The 24,681-nt window shown below is 52.4% G+C and overlaps 1 protein-coding gene across 3 annotated transcripts in view; it reads right to left on the minus strand.

Moving 5' to 3' along the window:
• osbp2b (oxysterol binding protein 2b) overlaps positions 1-24,681 on the minus strand; it is a 614,672-nt gene that overhangs the window by 463,105 nt on the left and 126,886 nt on the right. For all 3 annotated transcript variants that reach the window (XM_072497983.1, XM_072497976.1, XM_072497988.1), the window contains one exon: positions 4,629-4,837. In XM_072497983.1, coding sequence (XP_072354084.1) covers positions 4,629-4,837 — 209 coding nt within the window. The remainder of the gene's footprint in view (positions 1-4,628; positions 4,838-24,681) is intronic.

The raw sequence follows: 24,681 nt of genomic DNA on the forward strand, positions 1-24,681 counted from the left end.
GAACTCAGCGTTGAAGGGTCTGGTGGCGGCCTGTGGGTGGGAGAGGGGGTCCGACCCTGGGGCAGCCTCTGATGTGGCCTGGCCCGCGATCGGGACCCACCGGACCGGCCTGTCTCTCGGCCTCCTTTTTTCCTGCCTGTACTCCTGCGCCATGTTGGGCCGGGGCGGGGGCGGACAAGGGAGGCACCATTCATGCGTGGAAATCGTGCCGGTGGGACTGCGCATGCGTGCATCCCCCGGCGCCCATTCCACGGCCAGATCAACAGCTGGAGCGGCGTGAACCGCTCCAGCGCTGTGCTGGCCCCCTGTAGGGGCCAGAATTGCTGATCCTGGGGCAGTGTTGACGCCGTCGAGAAATGCAACGGCGTTTCCGACGGCGTCAACACTTAGCCTCAGGACCAGAGAATCCCGCCCAGGAAGTATATAAAAGAAAACAAAAAAAAAGTCATAACATTTATCCGTAAGGGGGGGCTTTCTCCCTCCCTTCTTCTCTTTTCTTTATACAAAACAAGCAAAACAAAACTGGGTGGAAGGGGCACCTGGGTGGTGCCCCTGATGTCACTGGCATCTCATGGTCAGTTTTTTCCCTTTCCATTTTGGTCCATTTGCCTCAGCTTCGGCCATCTGGCATTCCTTCTTCCTGCTCTTTCTCTCTCTCTTTCGCCTTGCTGTACTTGTTGTGGTTGTTGTCGTTTCCTGCGTGCTCCTCCCAGTTTGTGTTCCATCCTCTTTCCTCCCTTCTGGCTACCCTCTGTTGTTCTCCTTCCCTTGTCCTCTCCTCCCTCCCTGTCCTCTACCACCCCCCCCCCCTTTCTTCTCTGCTATTCCCCTTTCTTTCCTACTGGGTTTGGCAACTCCCTCTTCCTCCCTCCACCCCCCCCCCCCCCCCCCCCCCCCCTCCCCACCACCCTCCTCTCCCTCTCTTCCATCATGTTTTGGCTACTTTCTTATTTGTTTAAGCTCTTGGCTACTTGGTTATTTGGTGGCCACATATCCAGAAAGTTGGGTGAATGGCTCCCATATTTTGAGGAAGCCCTCTTCCGACCTTCGGATGGTGAATTTGTTTTTCTCCATTAGGTGAAATTCTGATGTGTCGGACAGCCAGTCTGCAGCTTTAGGTGGTGCTGCTGACCGCCAGCCAGTAGAATTCTACGGCGGCCAATCAGGAAGACAAAGACAAGCACATCTGCCCTCCTCCCCACGAAGAGATCTGGCTGATCTGATACACTGAAGACCGCCACTTTTGGGCATAGCTCCACCCTCATCCCCACTACTTTGGACATTGCCTCGAAGAAGGCTGTCCGGTTGCCAGCAAGTCTGGGGCAAAACCAGAACATGTGGCGTGGTTGGCTGGGCCTCCTTGGCACCGTTCACATCTGTCCTCCACCTCCGGGAAGAACCTACTCATTCGGGTTCTTCTTAAGTGGGCTCTATAGTTGCGTGAGGTTGAGTCTTGCACATGTGGAGGTCAAAACCACTATCACAGCTTAAAATAACAGGTGTTGGGTTACGTTCGACATCCTTCATTGCTATAGTTTTAATGCGCTGGTTCCATCTCCAGAACTTGATGACTCTCCCTTCCAACTTTATTCAAAACACTGGGTCACACAAAGTAGGAACCAGATTAAATCAAAGTCAGACAAGGCACAGGATAGAGAGTTCATTGAGGGTTAAAACCTCTTTGCTGATCAAAACAAACCTTAACAAATGCATCAATATCATAAAACACAGAAATGGAAAACAAATAGAAGTGTTTGATTTACTTGATTAACTCGAGCCCATTCTCTCAATGTCCACACAAATGAGAGAGGTGACTGTGCATGCATTGGTGGTCATCTTTGGGGAGATGGTGGCGCAGTGGTTATGTCACCAGACTAATAATCCAAAAGGCCCAGTCTAATGCTCCGGTGACATGTGTTCAAATCCCACCATGGCGGCTGGTGGAATTTAAATTTAAATAATAAAATCTGGAATTTAAAGCTAGTCTCAGCAATAGTGATCATGACAACTATCACCGATGGTCATAAAAACCCATCTGGTTAATTTTAGGGAAGGAAATCCGCCGTCCTTACCTGGTCTTGCCTACATGTGACTCCAGACCCACAGCAATGAGGTTGACTCTTAACTTCCCCAACAAGTTGCTCAGTTCGAGAGCAACAAACGCTGACCTTTCCAGTGATGCCCACATCCCATCAAAGAATTTTTAAAATCTTCCAAAATGCCATAGGCTCTTGAATAGTACCTGTAGATTGGAAGGTAGCAAATGTAACCCCACCCTTTAGGAAAAGGAGGTGAGGGGTGTTATGGGTGAGGCGTTTTCAGAACCCCAAAATGCATCATGGAGTTCAACCAACCTCTCCCTTTAATGGATTTGTTGCTTTTCCTAGCACACCCCTAGGTGTTGGATTACAATTATGGACACGTGGGTTTTTAAAGACAAAACACTGTTTATTCCATGAACTCAACTTAACATCTTAAATAAACATTGGATCTCTTAACACCCCTTACTTCAAAGATAACTCAGAAAATATTGCAACAGTAAATAATTCCTTAAAATGTTCCTTCAAACTTCCAAGAGACTTAACACCTTTAAACAGAATCACATCAGGTTAAAGCTTTACGTTAAATCACCCAAATGAACCAGAGATGGTCTTTTATGGCAGACAAAACACAGACACCCACAAGCTCTTTTCAAAACTGCAAAACACAGACACACACCAGCTCTTTTCAAAACTGAAACTAAAAACCTGCAAAACTAAACTGCAAAATGGCTGATCTGAGCTCAGCCCCACCCACTCTCTGACATCACTGTTTTCTTAAAGGTACATTGCTTAAACATCCATGTCTTAAACGTACCCTCACATGACAGGGGGCAAAGAGAAAACAGGAAACAATATGACCTGTTAGCCTGACATCAGTCGTAGGGAATGTGATAACTTCACGAATAATGGTAGGATTGGATAGATCAACATGGATTAATGAAAGGGAAATGAAATTTGACAAACCTGTTAAAGTGTTTTCTGAGCATATAACTAGCTGAATAGATCTGGGAGTGTAATAACCAGTGTATACGGTGTATTTCGATTTTCAGAAGACTTTCAATAAGGTCTCAAGCAAGAGGTTGGTGAGCAAAATTAGAGCACATGGGATTGGGGGTAATATACTGGCATGGATTGAGCATTGGTTAATGTACAGAAAACAGGGAATAGTAATAAATGGGTAATTCTCAGAATGCGCAGATCTAGCCTTTTCTGTTCCTTATTTTGAATTTGTGCGTTTTTTCCTTTATTTGGATCTTTAGAAAATGCGATTGTCAACTGGGTGAAGTGGTAAATATTTCCACTCGGTTGATTGTGCCACTTTATTAATGATAAATGTAATCATGTGGCCATCCTCCAAGACCTATTTCAGTGAAGGTATTTCCAGCCACAGCATGTTTCCCTTCACAACCTATCTACTAATCTAACCAGGGAGAGTCAGTTACAGGTGCCAACTGGTTTAATTAGCCAGAGGTTTGCCACTCATAGTATTGCCTCTCATTTCCTCTTGCATGGCCCTCATGTTCATTCTGCAATGTAAAGAGATTAACCTACATTGCAAAGTATCGCTTACATGCTGACAAGAGGCTAACCTACTCCTAACAGATGAAGTCAATAACTATTGTTCATTAACAAATATTGTTTGTTGAAATGGCCACACTCAGGTTACCAACCTCTCTCCCCTGCCTTTAGCTCGAGTCCAATTTAAGAGTGAGGGAAGTTCCTGCTTCAAATATGAGACACACTGATATAGCCCCAGAAATGTACAGACTCACTGAGTAACATTATTATTTTCCAAGCACTACATTAAACGCAGTTCCATATTGGCCAATCATTGAAAAAGCCACAAACCTTCACTCTTTTAATATGACTGACAGTTCAATCAATCACTCAGGTCGAGCAATAAATTCTGAGTCACACACCATTCTAACTTGGCCATAAAATGTGCTTTCATTGATCCTGGGTCAGTGGGCTGTAATTCCCTATCTAGCACTATTGTGGAAGCATCATCACACAAGGACAACTAGATCATGAAGACAGCCCAGCACCATCTTGGCAGGTCAATGAGGGTTGAACAATAACTGAGACATTTCCAGTATCGCCCTTATTAAAGCCAAATTTTGTAGCCACAATTCACATCTGCATTCATTCCATCACATTTCCGAGGGTTCACACTCTCTCTGGCTCATAATGTCAAACTTTGGAAGCCATCACTTCCTGTACAATTCTCTAAAACTCACTGTGCAAAGTCAGATTAACAATGCCACTTGTAATAATGTATACACCAATACGAAGAAAACAGGTAGCTCAGCCTGTACAGTTGTCCTCACTCTTCAAGTAAAGGCATCCCTCCACATATCATTAGAGTTGGACAATGTCTCACTACCAGAATCTGTCAGCACAGAGTTGTAGCTCAACTCCAGCGGTGTGGGAAGGAAGTTAACAATGCACCAGTATGAAATCTCAGTTATTAAAATGCTCACACTAAAACAAAGTGTCATCAAAGTCACATTTTTTTCCTGAGTAAAGTGAATCTAAAGTAACATGATTGTAATTTTAACAATTATAACATTGCTCCATGTACACTACCTGACTGATTGTTCATCATCCGAATAGCCTTGGACTTGGCCAGTTCAAGCGCCGTCACCCAGCGTTGCCGTTCCACCTCAGAGCTTGCTTTCAAGTGGTACGTACGACCACTATCCGAGAGCACAAATGTGCACGAGTCCTCAACGTCAATGTGGGCGGTTGCTAAGTTAATGGTGCCTCTGCATGTGTGTCCCATCTCAGCCTGAGTCCTGGGAAAAACAAAAACAAATATGGCACTGTGAACGCTCAGAGCAGAGTTGTACATGAATCAACTACGTCACTAAAATTCTTCTTGGCGTTCAAATACATATATATTTTTTATTCATTCATGGGAGTTCAGCCTCGCTGGTTCGGCCAACATTTACCACCCATCCCTATTACCCTTGAGACAGTGGTTGAACCACTGCACTACCTGTGGTATAGGTACAACCACAGTGCTGATAGGGAGGAAGTGGCAGGATTTTGACCCAGCGAGGGAGATGGAACAACAATATATTTCCAAGTCAGGATGAGGAGTGGCTTGAAGGGGAACTTCCAGGTGGTGGTTTTCCCATGCATCTGCAGTCCTTGTCCTTCTAGATGATTGCAGTCATGGGTTTGGAAAGTGTGTCTCAGGAAACCTGGTCAGTTCCTGCAGTGCATCTTGCATATGGTGCACAATACTGCCACTGTGCATCAGTGGTGGAGGGACTGAATGCTTTCGGATGGAGTGCCAATCAGGCTGCTTTGTCCTGGATGGCGTCGAGCATGAGCGTTGTTGGAGCTGCCTCATCCAGGCAAGTGAAGAGTCAACATATTCCTCACTTGTGCTTTGTAGATGGTGGACAGGCTTTGATGAGTCATGAGGCGAGTTACTCTTAGCAGTATGACTATATCAGACTTTTGTTTGATTAGTCTGTGTGACAGCTCTCCCAATTTTGGCTCATGCCCTTAGACGTTAGTAAGGAGGGCTTTATAAGGCCGACAGGGCCGAGTTTGCCATTATCATTTCCAGTGTCTAGGTCAACGCTGGGTGGTCCATCCAGTTTCATTTCTTTTTATTGCCATTTTAGCAGTTTGATACAACTGCGTGGCTTCCTCGGCCATTTCACTTAACCACATTGCTGCGGATCTGGAGTCACATGTATGACAGACCAGGTAATGATGGCACTGGAGCACAGTGCTACAGTGGTTAGCACTGCTGCCTCACAGTGCCAGGGACCCAGGTTCAATTCCAGCCTTGGGTGAATGTCTGTGTGGAGTTTGCACTTTCTCCCTGAGTGTGCGTGGATTTCCTCCGGGTGCTCTAGTTTCCTGCCACAGACCAAAGAAATGCAAGTTGAGTGGATTGGCCATGCTAAATTACCCCCTAGTGTCCAAAGATGGGCAGATTAGGTGGGATTATATGGATAGGGTGAGAGAGCGGGCATTGATAGGGTGCTCTTTCAGAGGGTCTGTGTAGACTCAATGGGCTGAATGGTCGCCTTCTGCACTATAGGAATTCTATGGTTCCATGGCAGATGTCCTTCCATAAAGAACGACCACCAAAAAATCTGTAATTGGTCGAGTACTGGAGAACAGTTCAGAGGTCCTAGGCTTCTTCCAATATCCACCCAGCTGGCTGCTCTTCTTAAGCAGTGAAAGCAGGCATGGAGGCCAATCTGATTTACCCTCATCCAATGCACAAGTATGCACTTTTTAGCATGAATTATAAAGATCAAGAACCACCTTTCACCCAGGGCTGTCAAAGAAAACAATATCTCAGCTAATGCCATTGCAACTACCGCAGCATAGAAAGGACTAGTGAAACTCAATGTCTTCTGGGTCACTTGATTGATTGCTACATTGATCTGCAAAGTTACATAAAGAGCTCTCGCCGAAGCTGTGGTACCAATTTTTATGAATAATGTCATGAGTACTCTTTCTGTGGCTTCTTTCGCCCATCCCATTAGCATTCCAGCTGTGCCAAGGTGCCACCCTGCCATGTCCCCGACCACCCAGCAGTCTGGAGACCCCATCAGGTGCAACATTTGTGAAAACCAGTACTATCTGGTGCCCTGGCGAGGTCTCCCAGGCTTGGACAGCCACGTCCCGACACCAAGTGGGAGTGACGAGGCTGCTGGATCGCGCCCATAGTAACAATGAGTTCAGCTTTTTTTAATTTTTCCAATTAAGTGGCAATTTAGCGTGGCCAATCCACTGCACATAGATCATTCATCATAGAATTTACAGTGCAGAAGGGGGCCATTTGGCCCTTCTAGTCTGCACAAGCCCTTGGATAGAGAACCCTACTTGACCCCACACTTCCACTCTATCCCTATAACCCCACCTAACCTTTTTGGATACTAAGGGCAATTTAGCATGGCCAATCCACCTAACCTGCACATTTTGGACTGTGGGAGGAAACCGGAGCACCCGGTGGAAACCCACGCAGACACGGGGAGGACGTGCAGACTCCAGACAGACAGTGACCCAGCCAGGAATTGAACCTGCGACCCTGGAGCTGTGAAGCGACTGTGCTAACCACTGTGCCACCGTGCTGCCCACATCTTTGTGTTGTGGCGGCGAAACCCACATAAACACGGGGAGAATATGCAAACACCACATGGACAGTGACCCAGGACCGAGATCGGCGCGTGAGGCAGAACAATGAGTTCAGGTTTACCGAGTATGTACACATGAAGCAAAATAAGCTCTGGGGCCCTGGGTTCAAATCCCACCATGTCAGATGGTGGAATTTGAATTCCAAAGACCCCAGAATTATAAAGTCTAAATGATGACCAGGAAACTATTATAGATTGTCATTAAAAAAACCATCTGGTCCAACGGCTGAAGGTACTGAAGAGTGCAAAGGCTATGGGCCCTGACAATATCCCAGTGATACTACTGAAGACGTGCTCCAGAACCAGTCACACCCCGAGCCAATCTGTTCCAGTACAGCTGCAACACTGACATCTACCCAGCAAAGTAGAAAATTGCCCAGGTGTTTCCTGTACACAAGAAACAGGACAAATCCAACCCAGCCAATTACCGCCCTATCAGTCAACTCTCCATCATCAGCAAAGAGTTGGAAGAGTCATCAACACTGCTATCAAGCGACACTTAGCAGTAACCTGCTCACGGTCGCTCTGTTTGGGTTCCGCCAGGCTCACTCAGTTTCTGACTTTATTACAGCCTTGGTTAAGAGCTGAATGCCAGAGGTGATGTGAGTGTGACTGCTTGGCATCAAGGCAGCATTTGACCGAGTATGGCATCAAGGAGCCCAAGCTAAACTGGAGTCAATGGGAATCAGGTGGGAAACTCTCCATTTGTTGGAGTCATACCTGGCACAAAGGAAGGTGGTTGCAGTGGATGGAGGTCAATCATCTGAACTCCAGGGCTTCGCTGCAATAGTTCCTCAGGGTAGTGTCCTAGGCCCAGCCAACTTCAGCTGTTTCATCAATGGTCTCCCATCAGAAGGTCAGAAGTGGGATTGTTTGCAGATGACTGCACAATGTTCAGCACCATTCGTGACTCCTCCGATAATGTACACAGAACAACACTGCACAGGAACAGGCTCTTTGGCCATCCAAACCTGCGCCGATCATGTGTCCCATCTAGACCAACCGCCTGTATCCTTCTATTCTGTTCATGTGCCTATCCAGATAATCTTAAAAGTCGCTAATGTATCTGCCTCAACCACCTCATTTGGCAGTGCATTCCAGGCCACCCCTCTGTGTAAAAAAACTTCCCCTGCACATCTCCACTGAAACAGTCCATGTCCAAATGCAGAAAGACCTGGACAATATCCAAGCTTGGGCTGACAAGTGGCAAGTTACATTTGTGCCACACAAGTGCCAGGCAATGACCATCTCCTACCAGAGAGGATCTAACTACTGCCCCTTGACATTCAATGGCATCGCCATCGCTGAATCCCCCACAATCAATATCTGGGGGTTACCATTGATCAGAAACTGAATTGGATTAGCCATATGAATAATGTGGCTACCAGGGCAGGCCAAAGGCTAGGAATCCTATGGCGAATAACTCACCACCTGACCCCTCCAAAGCCATCAAGCCACAAGGCACAAGACAGGAGTGCAATGGAATACTCTCCACCTGCCTGGATGAGTGCAGCTCCAACCACTCAAGAAGCTCGATACCATCCAGGACAAAACAACCCACTTTATTGCTTCCCTTCCACAAACATTCAAACCCTCCACCACCGACGAACAGTGGCTGCCGAATGTACCATCTACAAGGTGCACTGCAGTAACTCACCAAGGTTCCTTGGACAGCACCTTCCAAACATATGACAACTACCATCTAGGAGAACAAGAGCAGCAGATACCTGGGAACCCCACCACCTGAAGGTTCACCTCCAAGTCACTCAGCACCCTGACTTGGAAATATATCGCTGTTCCTTCACTGTCGCTGGGGCAACATCATGGAATTCCCTCCCTAACAGCACAGAGGATATACCTACACCTCAAGGACTGCAGCGGTTCAAGAAGGCTACCACTACCTTCTGAGGGGCAACTAGGGATGGGCAATAAATGCTGGCCCAACCAGCGACATCCACATCCCGTAAATGAAATTTAAAAAAATTAATATCCTTTAGGGAAGGCATTGAGTTGACTCTTAAAAGCCCTCTGAAATGGCTTAGCAAACCACTCAGTTCAGGGTAATTCAGGATGGACAATAAATGCCAGTGATGCCCATATCCCATGAATGAATATTTGTAAAAATCAAAGGACGCTGTGGGAAGTAATGGCAGCACTTGTGAAGGTACTGATCATAATCGTACTATCCTTCTTGGATAATGGGCTGGTGGCAGTAGACTAAAAGAATGGCCTTTTCTTTCAACAAGGTGCAAGGATAAACACAGCAATTGCAAGACATTCAGTGGCAGGAAGGCTCTTAGAAATGATAATCCAGAACAATATTGCCAGTCACTTGGGCAAGGACATATTAATTAAGGAAAGCCAACATGGATTCTTTAAAGGATAATGTGGCATATATGGACTTGTAAAAGGCATTTGATAAATAATAGGCTCATCAGCAAAGTTGAGACCCATGTAATAAAATGAACCATAGGGGCATTGATTCAAAGTTGGCTGAATGATAAGAACCAGAGAGTAGTGGTAAACAGTTGTTCTTCAGACGGGAGGAAGGTGTAGAGCGGTGTTGCTGAAGGATCAAGAATATGATCAACTGATCTTCTTGATATATATTAACGACCTAAATGATTTGGGAGCCAACTTTGACGAGCTTACAAAGCATGTGCACAGTTGACAAATTGGTTGTATGACACAACACAATGGGCGGGATTCTCCGTCCCGCCACACCCGTTTTCTGGCGCAGCACGCCCCCGCCGGCAGTGAGATTCTCCGTCCCGGCAGCCAGCCAATGGGCTTTCCCATTGTGGGCACCCCCACGCCGTCGGGAAATCCGCAGGCGTGAGTGCGCTGCCTGTGAAACGGAGGATCCCACCGACAAAGAATCCAGCCCAATGTCTGTGACGAAACACCAAATTTCACACTGTTGGTCTTCAGGAAGAGTTACCTAATAAGAAAATAATAATCGCTTATTGTCACAAGTAGGCTTCAATGAAGTTACTGTGAAAAGCCCCTCGCTACCACATTCCAGCGCCTGTTCGGGGAGGCCGGTACGGGAATTGAACCGTGCTGCTGGCCTTGTTCTGCACTACAAGCCAGCTGTTTAGCCCACTGTGCTACACCAGCCCCTGCTGACGCAAATTCATGATGAATTTTTTATGCCTTTTCAGTGCCACCTACCATGGGCTGAATTGACGCCGCTGTGGCAGAAGGAGACAGGCGGTGAATATAAGCCTCTGAAATTATGATCATAACTACAGAAAATAGGATCTCAAAAATCGTGCTGATTGATTAAAAGGAAGATTATTTTTCCAGCAAAATATTTTGAGCGGTGTATTATTGTATAACACAAATTATAGGTGTAAAATCAATCCCAGTTACTTATAGCAGTAACTGATGGGAGAATTACCCAACTGCGATCATTTAGACCAGGACTTCTTGGGCGGAATTCTCCGCAATCGGCGCGATTCCCGCCCCTGCCGAATATCCGGTGCCGGAGAATTCGGCAACCTGCGGGGGCGGGATTCACGCCAGCCCCGGCGATTCCGGGTCGGAGAATCCCGCCCCACGTGTCTATATGCAGCTGTATACTAGTGAGCATTTTCATTTTGTATATTAATAAAGCAAACATTTTTCAATTTGTGATTGTCGTAATCCAGGACATGAAGATGAAGGTTGGCTAATTTTATTTTAAACTAAAAGCCACACCTGCAGCATTCAAGTGTCCCAGCCCAAAACTAATAGCACTGCCAGTCTGGGACAGTATGTAAAGGGCTTGATAACGAGTCCCAGCTGAATAAGCTTCTGCCCATTACCATGGGAACTCGTACTCCACGAGCCCCACAGCAATTCCCTGTGGACTTCGTGAGGGTTATCAGGTCACTCCTCCTTCCCCTCCCTTCTTCTCCCACCCTGCCAAGTCCGGGTCCACTCCCCCACTCTCACGACAATGAAGCCTTCTTTGCCTAAATCGCTGGCTTTGAAAGCAGACCAAGGCAGGCCAGCAGCACGGTTCAATTCCCGTAACAGCCTCCCCGAACAGGCGCCGGAATGTGGCGACTAGGGGCTTTTCACAGTAACTTCATTGAAGCCTACTTGTGACAATAAGCAATTTTCATTTCATTTCATTTTTCATGTCCACCCTCAATTGGAGTTAGATCTGGGGGTGTGAAGCAGATAGGGTAAATCACCACTTCCTTATCCAACGACAAAGGGTCACTAATTGGGGTTCTACCCTGACTTTGACTACTGGCTGCGGCTCCATCACCTCTATTTCTGAGCCTGAGTCTTCGTCTTCTTGGGCAGGGTGATGACTCTTGGGTGTAACATTGGTTGAGTCCCCTGCCTGGAGGTAGATTCAAAAGATGTTGCGGGTGTTACCCCGCCCGGAGTGGTTTCCGCAGTAGATGATACACCTGCTTTTTTATGGTCCTCTCCATGATCTGGACCTTGTATGTCACGAGACCAGTCTTTTCTGCTACCACTCCCGGGATCCAAAGGGAACCAGCTCCAAAATTGCGAACATAAGACGGTATCTCCCGGCCTGAAGGTCCTGTCGGGTTGACAGATGTCATAATTTGTTTTCTGGGCCTCTTATTTTGACTCCACATTCCGAGTTACATTGGGAAACAATAGATTGAGTTTGGTCTGGAGGCAATGGCCCATCAGCAGTTCCGCTGGCGCAACCCCTGTCGTCATATGTGACACGGTCCTGTATTGAGCGAGCAGGTGGTCTGTTTCTTCATGCCATTTTTAAATGTTTGGACCACACATTCAGCCAGGCCATTCAAGGATGGGTGGTATGGCACTGTTCAGGTGTGTTTCATCGCACTGGACTTAGTGAACAGCTGGAACTCTCTGTTGGTGAAGGGGGTCCCGTTGTCAGGCACTAGTACCTCAGGTATCCCATTAGTGAAAAATGATTGCCAGAGTTTTTCTATCGTGGCGTGGAAAGTGTGGAAGGCATCCAATGCTTGCCCATCCATTTAGAATGGGCGTCAACCAAGATTAAAAACATTGACGCCATAAACAGCCTGGTGAGGTGCGCGTGTACCCATACCCAAGGCCTCCCTGGTCATTACAACTGGTGAAGCTCCTGGTGGGAGCTTCTGATTTTCCTGACATGATAGGCATGGGAGGGGGAAGGAGAGTGGGTGAGGGGGAGGGGAGGTGGAGGAGAGGTGGGGGGAGGGGGAGGAGAGGTGGGGGGGAGGGGAGGAGAGGTGGGGGAGGGAGATGGGGAGGTGGGGGAGGGGGAGGAGGAGGTGGGGGAGGTGGGGGAGGGGGGGAAGGTGAGGGGGAGGGGAGGTGGGGGAGGGGTGGGGGAGGGGTGGGAGGGGGTAAGGAGAAGGAGATGGGCGGGGAGGGGGAGGGGGGAATGGGAGGGGGCAGGGGAGCGGGACGGGAGGGAGAGGGAGGGGGAGGAGAGGGCAGGGGAGGGGAGTGCGGGGAGGGAAGGGGAGGCAGGAGAGGGGTGGGAGGGGAGGGAGGAGAGGAGAGGGGCGGGAGGAGAGGAGAGGGGCGGGAGGAGAGGGAAGGGGAGGGAGGAGGGGGAGGGAGAGGGGAGGGAGGAGAGGAGAGGGGCGGGAGGAGAGGAGAGGGGCGGGAGGAGAGGGATGGGAGGGAGGAGAGGAAGGGGAGGGAGAGGGGAGGGAGGGGAGGGGGAGAGGGAGGGGAGGGAGAGGGGAGGGCGAGAAGGAACAACAACAACAGGAAAGGTGGCTGCAAATACAAGGTGGGAGTAAAGCCCGTTTGTATTATTTGTTTGCTGGGCGCCTCCCGGGCTGAGGGCCCGGCCCTGTCCAGTTCTCCCAACTGTCAGGCCTTCCTCATTCCATCCAGTGAGCTTGTTCCGGGACGGGGACATCGAGCGGTTGCTGGCTCCTCCCGGGCTGAAGATCCCATACACCAGCAGGGAGGAGATCGTTTCCATTGGGTGGTCGTTCCAGGGTGGAGCACAGACTGTATTTTGCTGAGCCCTACTTAGGCAGAAGACTTCTTTAAACCAGCGTCACTTACGTCAGTGTGGTGACCTAGGGTGGGAGCAAGAAGTATGTTTCTTTGTTGGGCCCCCTCCTGAGCTGAATATCCCCAATCCTCCCACCCTCCAGCTTCACCCGGAGTCTCAGGAGTCTCTCACCTCGGGCACCATTCCATCTACGGTGCCCCACCCTCCTGCTGACCTCCTCCAACAGTGATCCTTGTTCTCTCTTCTCTTCCCTGCTTTGCTCCCCTGTATACCTTCCAAGGGGGAGAGTCCGTCATTCCACCTTGCCCTTCCCCTGACAACCCACTCTCCACTATCTATTTCGTCAATTAAATTCCAACGTGACAAAGCCCTCATTGGGGTGGGCGAGGCACTTGCCCTGATGGCAACTCCACCTACGCCAGTGGCGGGGCCGACCAGAGCCACTATGCGGGGGTGGTAGGCGCCTCGGCCTTCACTGCTCCTGCAGCCCCGCCACCTTTCCGGTTGCTGACCCGAAAGCTGGGCATAAAGTGCTACAGTCACCCCACCGTCACCATAGAGGTGTTTGTTCGCGCGATGACCGGGGTCGTCAGCCCCACGGCCACTGTGACCGCCTCTCGAATGTACAGGAAAGTCGTGTTCTTCCTGAGGGCCGAGAGGGCGGTTCACCTCGTCCTTGAAAAGGGGCTTGCGGTGGGCGGGACCTATGTGGCAGTGGACCCCTCTTGAGGCCACTGCCGAGCGAGTCATATTGTCCAAAGTGCCGCCTTACCTCCCTACCGAGCTCCAACTACTGGGGGAGGTTCGTTCTGAGGTAACGCCGCTCCCTCTCGGCCTGAAGGACGTCCCCCTCAGGCACATCTACTCCTTCCGGCGGCAGGCTTTCATCCGCTTGGCCCGGGAGGATCTGTTAGAGGCCGGATTAGAGGTCTCCCATCTGGGGGAGACCTTCCGCATCTTCTGGTCTGCAGATGGCGTGCGGTGCCATGCCTGCAAGAAGATGGGGCATGTGCAGAAGAACTGCCCTGCTTCCAAAGACACCACTGACACCAAGGTGGCTGTGAGTGGTGTCGTGTTGGGTGTTCTGGTCTACAAACGACCAACACGGCTGGAGATGGTGTAACTCAATTTTATTAACTACTCAACTGTAACAGCACACTGCTAACCTGGGTACGTGCATTACCAGCTAATCTGTGGACCCTGTCCTATCAGTATCTGGGTGAGGCACTCAGCACATGGTGAATGTCTGAGTGGCAGGCTCTGAGCTCGGTGCTCTGAGCTGGCTGCTGCTGGAAGGAGGGGGAACTGTAGTGTCCCCTGTTTTTATAGTGCGTGTGCTCTCACTGGTGATTGGCTGCGATGTTGTGTGTGTGTTGGTTGGTCCTACTGCATGTCCATCAGTGTGTCAGTATGTGTGTGATTGCACCATGATATGCTGGTCTAAATATCATGACAAGTGGCACCGCCGGTCTCTCCCCCTCCATTGGCATTACCACCCCGACCCTACAGGGGGACACTGTGCTGGCGCAGACTGGCCAGTCGGCTGCCGGCGTGGAGAAGGGAGGGTATCCACCAGGCCGCAAGGCCCGAAAGAAGGAAAGGTTGGGATCGGCTGCAAATACCCCCCGACCCCATCAGCCTAGAGACCCCTGCGCCCCAGAACTTAGGCCTGGGGGCCACCACGGACACTCAAGCTCATCCCGGGCCCATTTACGCCTCAGCGTCGGGTACTGGGCCCGTCGTCGGGGGGGGGAGACGGAATGTGCGTGCTCCCAGGCCGGCGCAGAAGACGGCAACATCTCGAACCCGGGGGCAAAGTGTTGAGGGAATGGGGGGGCGTTGTGAGAATGGAGGGGTGTGGGCGAAACATCATGACTCCCCCTGGAACGGAGCGGGTGGCGCCACAACCCCTGCCCCTTGACATTACACTGCGCCCACGGAAGAGATTAGATAAAGTCCATCATCTGTCGACCCCTGAGCTGTCGCAGCCCCCAGAGCAGGACGCCTCGGGGCCGGGTGCAAACAAGACCCCCGAGGGCCCGTTCCGCTCGGTGCCATTTTGCACCCCAGAGGCGTTCCTTTTTACAGCGCCAGAAGGCTGTGATGGCTCCCTGACCTCAGGGTCATTGGGTGGCGGTGGCGGGTAGCGCCTCCCCTCTCCATCCCAGCCTCCGACGCCGGCAGTTCCCATCTCCACCCCGGAGCTTATTCCAGAACTGTTCCCGGGTCTATCCGGTGGCCCGGCATCGCAAGAGGAGGGGGGATCTGAGCCGCCACCTCCCACTGGCCTGATACAATTGGAGGTTTCTGCGAGGAACCCATCTGTCGACGATCCGGGGGTGGGATCGAGGCAGACCCAGGGCTGGTTGGTGGGACCGTGCCGTCCGCCACACTCAGACGGCGACTGCCCCGAGGAGGACGGTTGCTCGGTGGGGGGCATGGGGGATAATTTTGGGTCCATCAGCAGCGAGATTGTGGATTCCCTCGTGGCCAACACAGAGTCGCCCCTCATCCCCCGAGGGGATCTCTGGGATTTTCTGCGTGCAAACCATGGTCGCCGAAACCAAGTGCAGATAGCCCTCGACCAGTGGTCGGACTTGGCGCTGCTCGTCCCGTCTTCCCGCGCCGACGTTAAAGAGGCGGGAGACGAGGACGCTTCTGAGCAGCGCGGGCAGAACTTTTTCCTCGCCGGACTCCTGAAGGAACAGAGGGGCCGGCGCTCCTCTGCTCCTTCTGAGCACTGAAAAGGTGAAGGTAGCACTTTACTACTGCCATGGAGGTGACCTTAGCCAGCCTCAACATTAACGGCAGCAGGGACGCGATCCGCAGATTCCAGAACTCCTCAGTTCTCCGAGACGGGAAGTATGCGGCGTGCTTCCTGCAAGAAACCCACACCGCTCCGGGAGACGAAGCCACATGGCACCTGGAGCGGCGAGGGGGGGGGTCTACATGAGTCACCTAACCTCACGTTTAGACGGGGTGGCTATCTTGTTGGCCCCACATTTTCAGCCGGAGATCTTGGGGGTCAAGGAGCCAGTGCCAGGGCGGTTGCTGCACTTGACGGTCCATGAGGGGGTCGAGGTACTTCACTTTGTGAATGTCTAGGCTCCCCAGGCTGGCCAGCAGCAGACGACTTTCTTCGAACAAGCGTCCACTCATCTTGGCACCATCGCCGCGGGCGAGTGCATCGTCCTGGGGGGAGATTTTAATTGCACCCCCAGGACAAAAGACCGCCTTGGTACCCAGTGCAGCTCTCGTGCGGTGGTGAAGTTAAGGAACCTGGTCGGGTTCTTTGACTTGGTGGACATCTGGTGGACTCTCCATCCTGACTCCAGCGTCTTCACTTTTGTGAGGCCTGGGGTTGGAGTGTCCAGAATCGATCGCCTCTACATTTCAAGCCGTACCTGCCCCGTGTCCCGACGGCCTCTGTGCAGCATGTGCCGTGCTCGGACCACCGTCTCGTGTGGGCGGGGCTCGCCCTGTCTTGCGCTCAGTCACGGTCCGCATACTGGCATTTTAACAACGTGCTGCGGGAGGACGAGCGGTTCCTGGGCTCGTTTCATAACTTCTAGACCGGCTGGAGAAGGAAACGGGGAGGCTTCCCCTCCTGGAGGTTATGGTGGGATGTGGGCAAGACTCACGTGCGTACCTTCTGTCAGGAGTATGCGAGGGGATCGACAAAGAGGCGGAAATCCAGGGTCGAGGAGTTGGAAAAGGAGGTGCTCGACCTGGAGTCACCTCTCGGTCAGCCTGATGAAGACCCGGCCCTGCGGCTGGTGTACAGAGAGAAGAAAGGCGCGCTGCGGGACCTGCGTCATGTCGGGTCCCGGGGCGCGTATGTAAGGTCGCGGATCCAGATCCTTTCGGAAATGAACTGTGGCTGCCCCTTCTTCTACTCGCTGGAAAAAAGGCGCGGGGTCCGTCAGCAGCTCCTCACGCTGCTGGCCGACAACGGGACCCTCGTCTCGGATCTGGAGGAGGTTCGGGCCCAAATCCAAAGCTTCTACAGCACTCTCTTCTCTCCAGAACCATCCAGCGAAGATGCTTGTGGGAGGACCTGCCGCAGGTCGGCCCGGAGGGCACCGGTAGGCTTGATACCCCTATAAGCCTGGGGGAGCTTACCAGCGCCCTCGACAGCTTGTCCAGGGCAAAGCCCCAGGCCTGATGGGCTGACCGTGGAGTTCTTTAGGGTGTTCTTGGGAGGTCCTTGGGAGCGACTATGCGGGGGTCCTGTGGGAAAGTATCGCAACCGGGGAGACGCCCCTCTCATGGTGCAGGGCCACCATATCCTGCTGCCAAAGAGGGGGGATCTCCGCCGCCTTAAAAACTGGCGTCGTGTCTCGCTCCTCAGCACAGATTACAAGATTTTCGCCAAGGCAATGAGTTTGCGCCTTGGCACCGTGTCAGATCACATGTTCCACTCTGACCAGTCCTACATGGTCCCGGGCCTGGTCCATCATTCCCTGAGGGATGGTATGTCGCGTGCCTTCCTGTCCCTTGATCAGGAGAAGGGGTTCGACAGGGTGGATCACGAATATTTATTCGGGACTCTGCAAGCATTCGGGTTCGAGACGCAATTTGTCGCCCAGATCTAACTTCTGTATAATGCCGCAAAGTGTCTCGTTAAGGTTAATGGGTCCCTGACGGCGCCCCTTCGCTTTGAGAGAGGCTGCCCTTTGTCTGGCCAACTTTATTCTATTTGCGTGGAGCCTTTCCTGTGACTCATGCGGAGGAGGTTGTCGGGACTGCTTCTGCACGGGCTGGGCATTGGGTTGGTCCTTTCGGCTTACGCTGTGATGCACTATCAATTACGATGAGACGAGACTAGAGAGTAATCGAGGCTTTATTACGCAAAGATGTGTTGCCTCCTACAGCTGCTGCCGAAATGGCTGCAGCTCGGTGAGCTACTTCCATGCAAACGCGCAGTACGCATACCCCGACAGCCACCAGGACATAGTCTCCCTCAGGGACGGAGCCAGCAGGCAGGGATCTACCCCCGTACCTGCAGTACAGGAGCCTTACCGTATTACATCTCATATGTGCACTATATGCAAACAGTGGTGACTACCACATTCACCCCCTGTTAAAAAAAGAGCCCAGCTGGGGTGCTGGAAAACTATTTACATGTAAGTGAGCATTTTTAAAGTGTACAGTTCTGGAAAAGTTCACAAATTCAGCCGGTCGGGTGCCTTGATCCTCTGTTATGAGCGCCGCAGTCCCGGTGATGATGCAGGCGCCGGCTTGGTCGCCGGTGACTCCGGGAGCGTGTAGTCCTCATCTTCATCCCTGGGTGGAACCAATGGGAGGACGGATCGTCCTGGAGCGGGGGCTGTGGTGAGGTGCGCTGGGGCAATTGGAGGGGGGGTTGGGGAACCAGCTGGTGCCAGGTCCCTGAGGGAGGCGGTGTCCTGGCGGCTGTCGGGGTACGCGTACTGAGGGTTTGCATGGAGTAAGCCTTTCGACCAACGGGTCTGCCTTGTGGAGCAGCACGTGTTTGCGGAGGAGAACGGGTCCTGGAGCTGCCAGCCACGTTGGGAGTGAAACCTGGAGGTGGACTTCCTAGGGAAGGCAAGGGGGCATTCATGGGGGGTTGCATTAGTCGCAGTGAAAAATAGCGATCGGATGGAGTGGAGCGCGTCAGGGAGGACCTCCTGCCAGCGGGAGACCGGGAGATTTTTAGACCGTAGGGCCAACAGGACGGCCTTCCAGACCGTCCTGTTCTCCCTCTCCACCTGCCCGTTTCTCTGGGGGTTGTAGCTGGTCGTCCTGCTCGAGGCAATGCCCTTGCTGAGCAGGAATTGATGCAGCTCATCACTCATAAAGGAGGATCCCCGGTCGCTGTGGACATAAGCGGTGAAACCGGACAGAGTGAAGATGCTATTGAGGGCCTTGATGACTGTGGCAGACTTCAGATCGGGGCATGGAATGGCGAAGGGGAATCTGGAGTATTCGTCGACCACGTTAAGGAAGTACGTGTTTCAGTCGGAAGAGGGGAGGGGCCCTTTGAAGTCCATGCTGAGACGTTCAAAGGGACGGGAGGCCTTCACCAGGTGCGCTCGGTCTGGCTGGTAGAAGTGCGGTTTGCACTCCGCGCAGACCTGGCAGTCTTTGGTGACGGTCCTGACTTCTGCAATGGAGTAGGGTAGGTTACGGGCCTTTATGTAGTGAAAGAACCGGGTGACCATCGTGTAGGGCCCGGAGTCGGTCCACTTGTGCGCTGGCACATGTACCTTGGGATAGGGCATCGGGCGGCTCGTTGAGTTTACCGGGGCGATACAAAATCTCGTAATTGTAGGTGGAGAGCTCGATCCTCCACCTCAAGATTTTATCGTTTTGATCTTGCCCTGTTGTGTGTTATTGAACATGAAGGCTACCGACCGTTGGTCAGTGAGGAGAATGAATCTCCTGCCGGCCTGGTAATGCCTCCAATGTCGCACAGCTTCAATGATGGCTTGGGCCTCCTTTTCGACGGAGGTGTGCCGAATTTCGGAGGCGTGGAGGGTGCGGGAAAAGAACGCCACGGGTCTGCCTGCCTGGTTGAGGGTGGCGGCTAGAGCGACGTCTGATGCATCGCTCTCAACTTGAGAGAGGAGGGTCTCGTCGACCGCGTCCATCGCGGCCTTGCCGATGCCGGCCTTGATACGGTTGAAGGGCTGGTGAGCCTCGGCCGTTTGGGGGAAAACTGTGGAGTGAATGAGTGGGCAGGCCTTGTCTGCATAGTTAGGGACCCACTGAGCGTAGTATGAGAAGAACCCCAGGCATCGTTTAACAGCCTTGGGGCAGTGGGGGAGGCGGAGTTCCATGAGGGGGCGCATGCGATCGGGCCGGGCCCTAGAACTCCATTTTGCACCACATAGCCAAGGATGGCTAAGCGGTTGGTGCTGAACACGCACTTCTCCTTGTTATTTGTTAGATTCAGGAATTTGTTGGTGTGGAGAAATTTGGAAAGGTTAGCGTCTTGGTCCTGCTGATCGTGGCCCCAGATGGTGACATTATCCAGGTACGGGAAAGTGGCCCACAGTCCGTACCGGTCAACCATTCGGTCCATCTCCCGTTGGAAGACCGAGACCCCATTAGTGACGCCGAAGGGAATCCTAAGGAAGTGGTAAAGGCGGCCGTCTGCCTCGAACGCCGTACATTGCCGGTCCGCCTTGCGGATGGGGAGCTGGTGGTAGGCAGATTTCAGGTCCACTGTAAAGAAGACCCGGTACTGTGCAATCTGATTGACCATTATCAGATATGCGTGGGAGGGGGTACGCGTCGAGCTGTGTGTACCAATTGATGGTCTGACTGTAGTCAATGACCATCCTGTGTTTCTCCCCAGTCTTTACAACTACCACTTGAACTCTCCAGGGGCTGTTGCTGGCCTCGATGATGCCTTCCCGCAGTAGCCGCTGGACCTCCGACCTGATGAAGGTCCTGTCCTGGGCACTGTACCGTCTGCTCCTGGTGGCGACGGGTTTGCAATCCGGGGTGAGGTTTGCAAACAGGGAGCGTGGGTCGACCTTAAGGGTCGTGAGGCCGCATACAGTGAGGGGTGGTAGCGGCCTGCCGAATTTCAGAGTTAGACTTTGGAGGCTGCACTGGAAGTCCAGGCCGAGTAGCAAGGCTGCGCAGAGGTTGGGGAGGACGTAGAGCCCGAAGTTGTTGAACTCTACGCCCTGGACAGTGAGGGTGGCGGTGCAGTACCCCCAGATCTCCATGGAGTGGGATCCGGAGGCCAGGGAGATTCGTTGGGTAATGGGGTGTACCGTGAGGGAGCAGCGCCTTACCGTATCGGGGTTGATGAAGCTCTCCGTGCTCCCGGAGTCGAGAAGGCAGGGTGTCTTGTGGACACCGACTTTCACCGCCGTTGTCGCGGTTGCAAGGTTGTGCGGCCGGGACTGGTCGAGCGTGATGGAGGCGGGCTGCGGCCGGTGTGGTGGCCCCGGGCTGGTCGGTGGCGGTTGCGGGCCATGAGTGGTCCGATGAGGTGCCCGACGAGCAGGGGTCCTGAGGCGTGTCCAAAATGGCGCCGAAGACGGCACGTGGCGGGCGGCGTTAAAGATGGCGGCACCCAAGAGCCGCACGAGCTCTGATGAGGGAAAGATGGTGATGCCCACGGGCCGCATGTCGGTTGCGGGGGCGAAAATGGCGGCGCCCATGGGTCGCACGTGGGGGATGCAGGAACAATGGGGCTGGTTACAGCAGCGATCGACCGGGCCTGGCACACCGCAGCGGAATGTCCTTTCTTACCGCAGGCCTTGCAGAGTGCGCTCCGCGCCGGGCAGCGCTGGAGTGGGTGCTTTGTCTGCCCGCAGAAATAGCACTTGGGCCCCCGGGGGTTGGCTGGCTGCGACGCGGCACAGTCTTGGGGTTGGCTGGGGGCGGTCGCTGGTTAGGGTCCACAATGTCCAGGATGGGGTCGCCGTGCGGTCGGGGGCGTACGCTTGCACATTTCGGGAGTCTACCGTTAGCGAGGTCACGAGTTTCTTGATCGCCGCGAAGCCGAGCGTACCCCCTTCTAAGAGGCGCTGGCGGATGTACGCCGACCCTATGCCCGTAACGAAAGCGCCTCTGATGAGGAGTTCGGAATGTTCAACGGCCGAAACTGCCTGGCAACCGCAGTTCCTCACCAGGGCGTGCAGGGTACGCCAGAAATCTTCCAATGACTCACCAGGGAGTTGTTGATGCATGGACTGGAGGTGCCTGGCGTAGAGCTTGTTGATCGGCCGTGGGTAGTTCTCTTTCAGAAGCGACATGGCCTCAGTGTAGTTGGGCGCGTCCCGGATAAGAGGAAAAATATCGGAGCTCAACCCTGTGTACAAGATCTGTAGTTTCTGTGCCTCTGAGGGTGGTTCTGTCGCTGATCCGATGTAGGCTTCAAGGCAAGCTAGCCAGTGGTCGAAGGCCGATGTGGCGTTGTCTGCTTGAGGGTGCAGCTGCAGGCGATCTGGCTTGATGCGAAGGTCCATCGCTGTAAAATCTCTGATAAAATCTCTGCGTAATAAATTGAAGCACTATCAATTACGACGAGACGAGAGTAGAGAGTAATTGAGGCTTTATTCCGCAGAGATGTGTTGCCTCCTACAGCTGCTGCAGAAATGGCTGCAGCTCAGTGAGCCCACACATTTATACTCCGCCTACTGGGCGGAGCCAGCAGGCAGGGATCTACCCCCGTACCTGTAGTACAGGAGCCTTACCGTATTATATCTCATATGTGTACTATATACAAACAGTGGTGACTACCACACGCTGATGACGTGCTCCTCATGTTTACTGACCCTGCTGACCTGCGGAGGATGTGAGAGTGCCAGGCTGTGTACTCCGACCCGTCCTCTGCCAGGATCAACTGGGCCTAGTGTTCTGGACTCCTGGTCAGTTCGTGGCAGACGGACCCCCTCCCAGAGGAGCTCAGGCCTTTCACCTGGAGCAGGACCAGCCTCCTCTATTTGAGAGTCCATCTTTGCCCGGCTGAGGAATCCTGGCCGGCTTACTGGCAGGAGCTGGAGACCAAGGTCACCGCTCGCTTGAGACTTTGGACAGGACTGCTCCGAGTGTTATCTTACAGGGGTCGAGTTCTCGTCATAAACCAGCTGACAGCCTCCATGTTGTGGTACCAGCTGGTCACTTTGACCCTCCCCCTGACTTTGTCAAAAAGATCGAGAGAATGCTTGTAGAGTTCTTCTGGGACAAGAGACTACACTGGGTCGCTGCTGAGGTTCTGGGTCTCCCGCTTAGGGAGGGCGGCCAGGCGCTGGTTGTCATGATATTCAAACACACACATCATGATAGACACACCAACAGACAAATCAGAACACACAACACCACAACCAATGACAGAAAGATATAAAAGCACAGACACGACCCCCGGTGGTCAGTATTAGCTGCAGAGGAGAACCAGGACACATCTGTTGTCAAACACACTCAGGGAGACAGCACGTGCAGAGTATCCAGAACGAACTGTATTATAAGAGTTATAATAAAATAGAGTTGTACCACATACAACTGTGTTGGCTCATCTGTGCACCAGAGCACCCAACACCACATGGTACAGGAGTGGATCGATACCTGCCGGCATACCTCAGTGTACACAGACAACCAGCAATGCCCAGGCATGATGTACGAGCTCCCGGTTCCGCAGGCGCTCCAGTGCCACGGCGACCTCCGCGAAAACTGGCGGCGATTCCTGCAAATGTTCGAATTGTTCCTGGTGGCAGCTGAACTCAAAGACCTGGATGATAGGGAAAAAATTGAATTTCTCCTCACCATCGCCGGTGCAAGGGCAAGAGAAATATTCAGAAGGTTCAGGTTCTTCAGGAGGCAGCAAAGGTACGATTACCAGGCAGTCCTGGACAAATTCTCCAAGTACTGTGAAGAAAACGCAATCCAATCGGCACATAAAGGTAAGAAAAGCTGCAGTACTCACCTCGTGGCTGGGATCCCGGAGCCCGAATTCCCAGAGGCTGAAATCCCGGGCCTGAGAGAAGGCTGGGTCGAGGTCGGCGGCCATCTTGCTAAAGGTATAACGCTAGCACAGTTGCGCGAGAAGTGCGCAGAACCGGAAGTTTCGTTTGCGCATGCGCGAGATGCTGCGCATGCGCAGTCAAGAAAACGGCCATCGGTAAAGGAACAGCGATCTGAGCATGCGCAGTCGCTTCCTACGTGCTACATACCGAGCGTCAGGATGTCAGAGGCCCCAGACTGCACCAATTTAAAAGGGAAATGTCCCAAATCCAATTTAAAAGGGAAACGTCCCAAATTAAAAAAACAAAAATCTGTTAAAGCTGTAAAACAACCTTCCCTCACCTGGAATGACAGCACAGTGCCGCAAATTGACCCAGGAGATGAATTTGACCTCCGAAGAACCCTCCGACAAGCAGTTACCTACGCACAAGCCGATGATTCCGACCTTGAATACTTCGATGACGATCTTTACAGTGTTTCCGGACCTCGCGAGCCCAATGATAGCTCCGTGGTCCTATATGACTATGACTCGGACGAACCTTTCGTGTTGCACATTGGCGGCCCCCACATTGAATCCGACGCAGATGCGGATTCATTTTTCGGATTTGAGGATCTTCAATCCAGCAGATATGACGTTCCAACTTATCAGTACCGGATGATGCTGCAGCCTGACATTAACAGACAGGGAGCGGTGCAAGCACACGGAGAGTGCCCTGCTGCCACACAGAGCGTGGTCCACGTCCCGCTCAACGTTCCCGACTCTATGAAAGAAGACATGCAAGACTCCAGAGTGCAGTCCTCGCATAAACCAGAAGTGACTCCAGTGTCACAAGCTTCCACAGCAAGCTCGTGGACAGACTCCACAATTGCAGAAATGCAAGACTCCAGAGCGCAGTCCTTGCACGAACAAGAAGTGACTCCAGTGTCACAAGCCTCCACAGAGAGCTCGTGGACAGCCTCCACGATAGAAGCAACGCAAGACTCCAGAGCGCAGTCCTTGCACGAACAAGAAGTGACTCCAGTGTCACAAGCCTCCACAGAGAGCTCGTGGACGGACTCCACG

This window comes from Scyliorhinus torazame, chromosome 1 (genome assembly GCF_047496885.1).
Source record: "Scyliorhinus torazame isolate Kashiwa2021f chromosome 1, sScyTor2.1, whole genome shotgun sequence".
NCBI classification, from domain to species: Eukaryota; Metazoa; Chordata; class Chondrichthyes; order Carcharhiniformes; family Scyliorhinidae; genus Scyliorhinus; species Scyliorhinus torazame.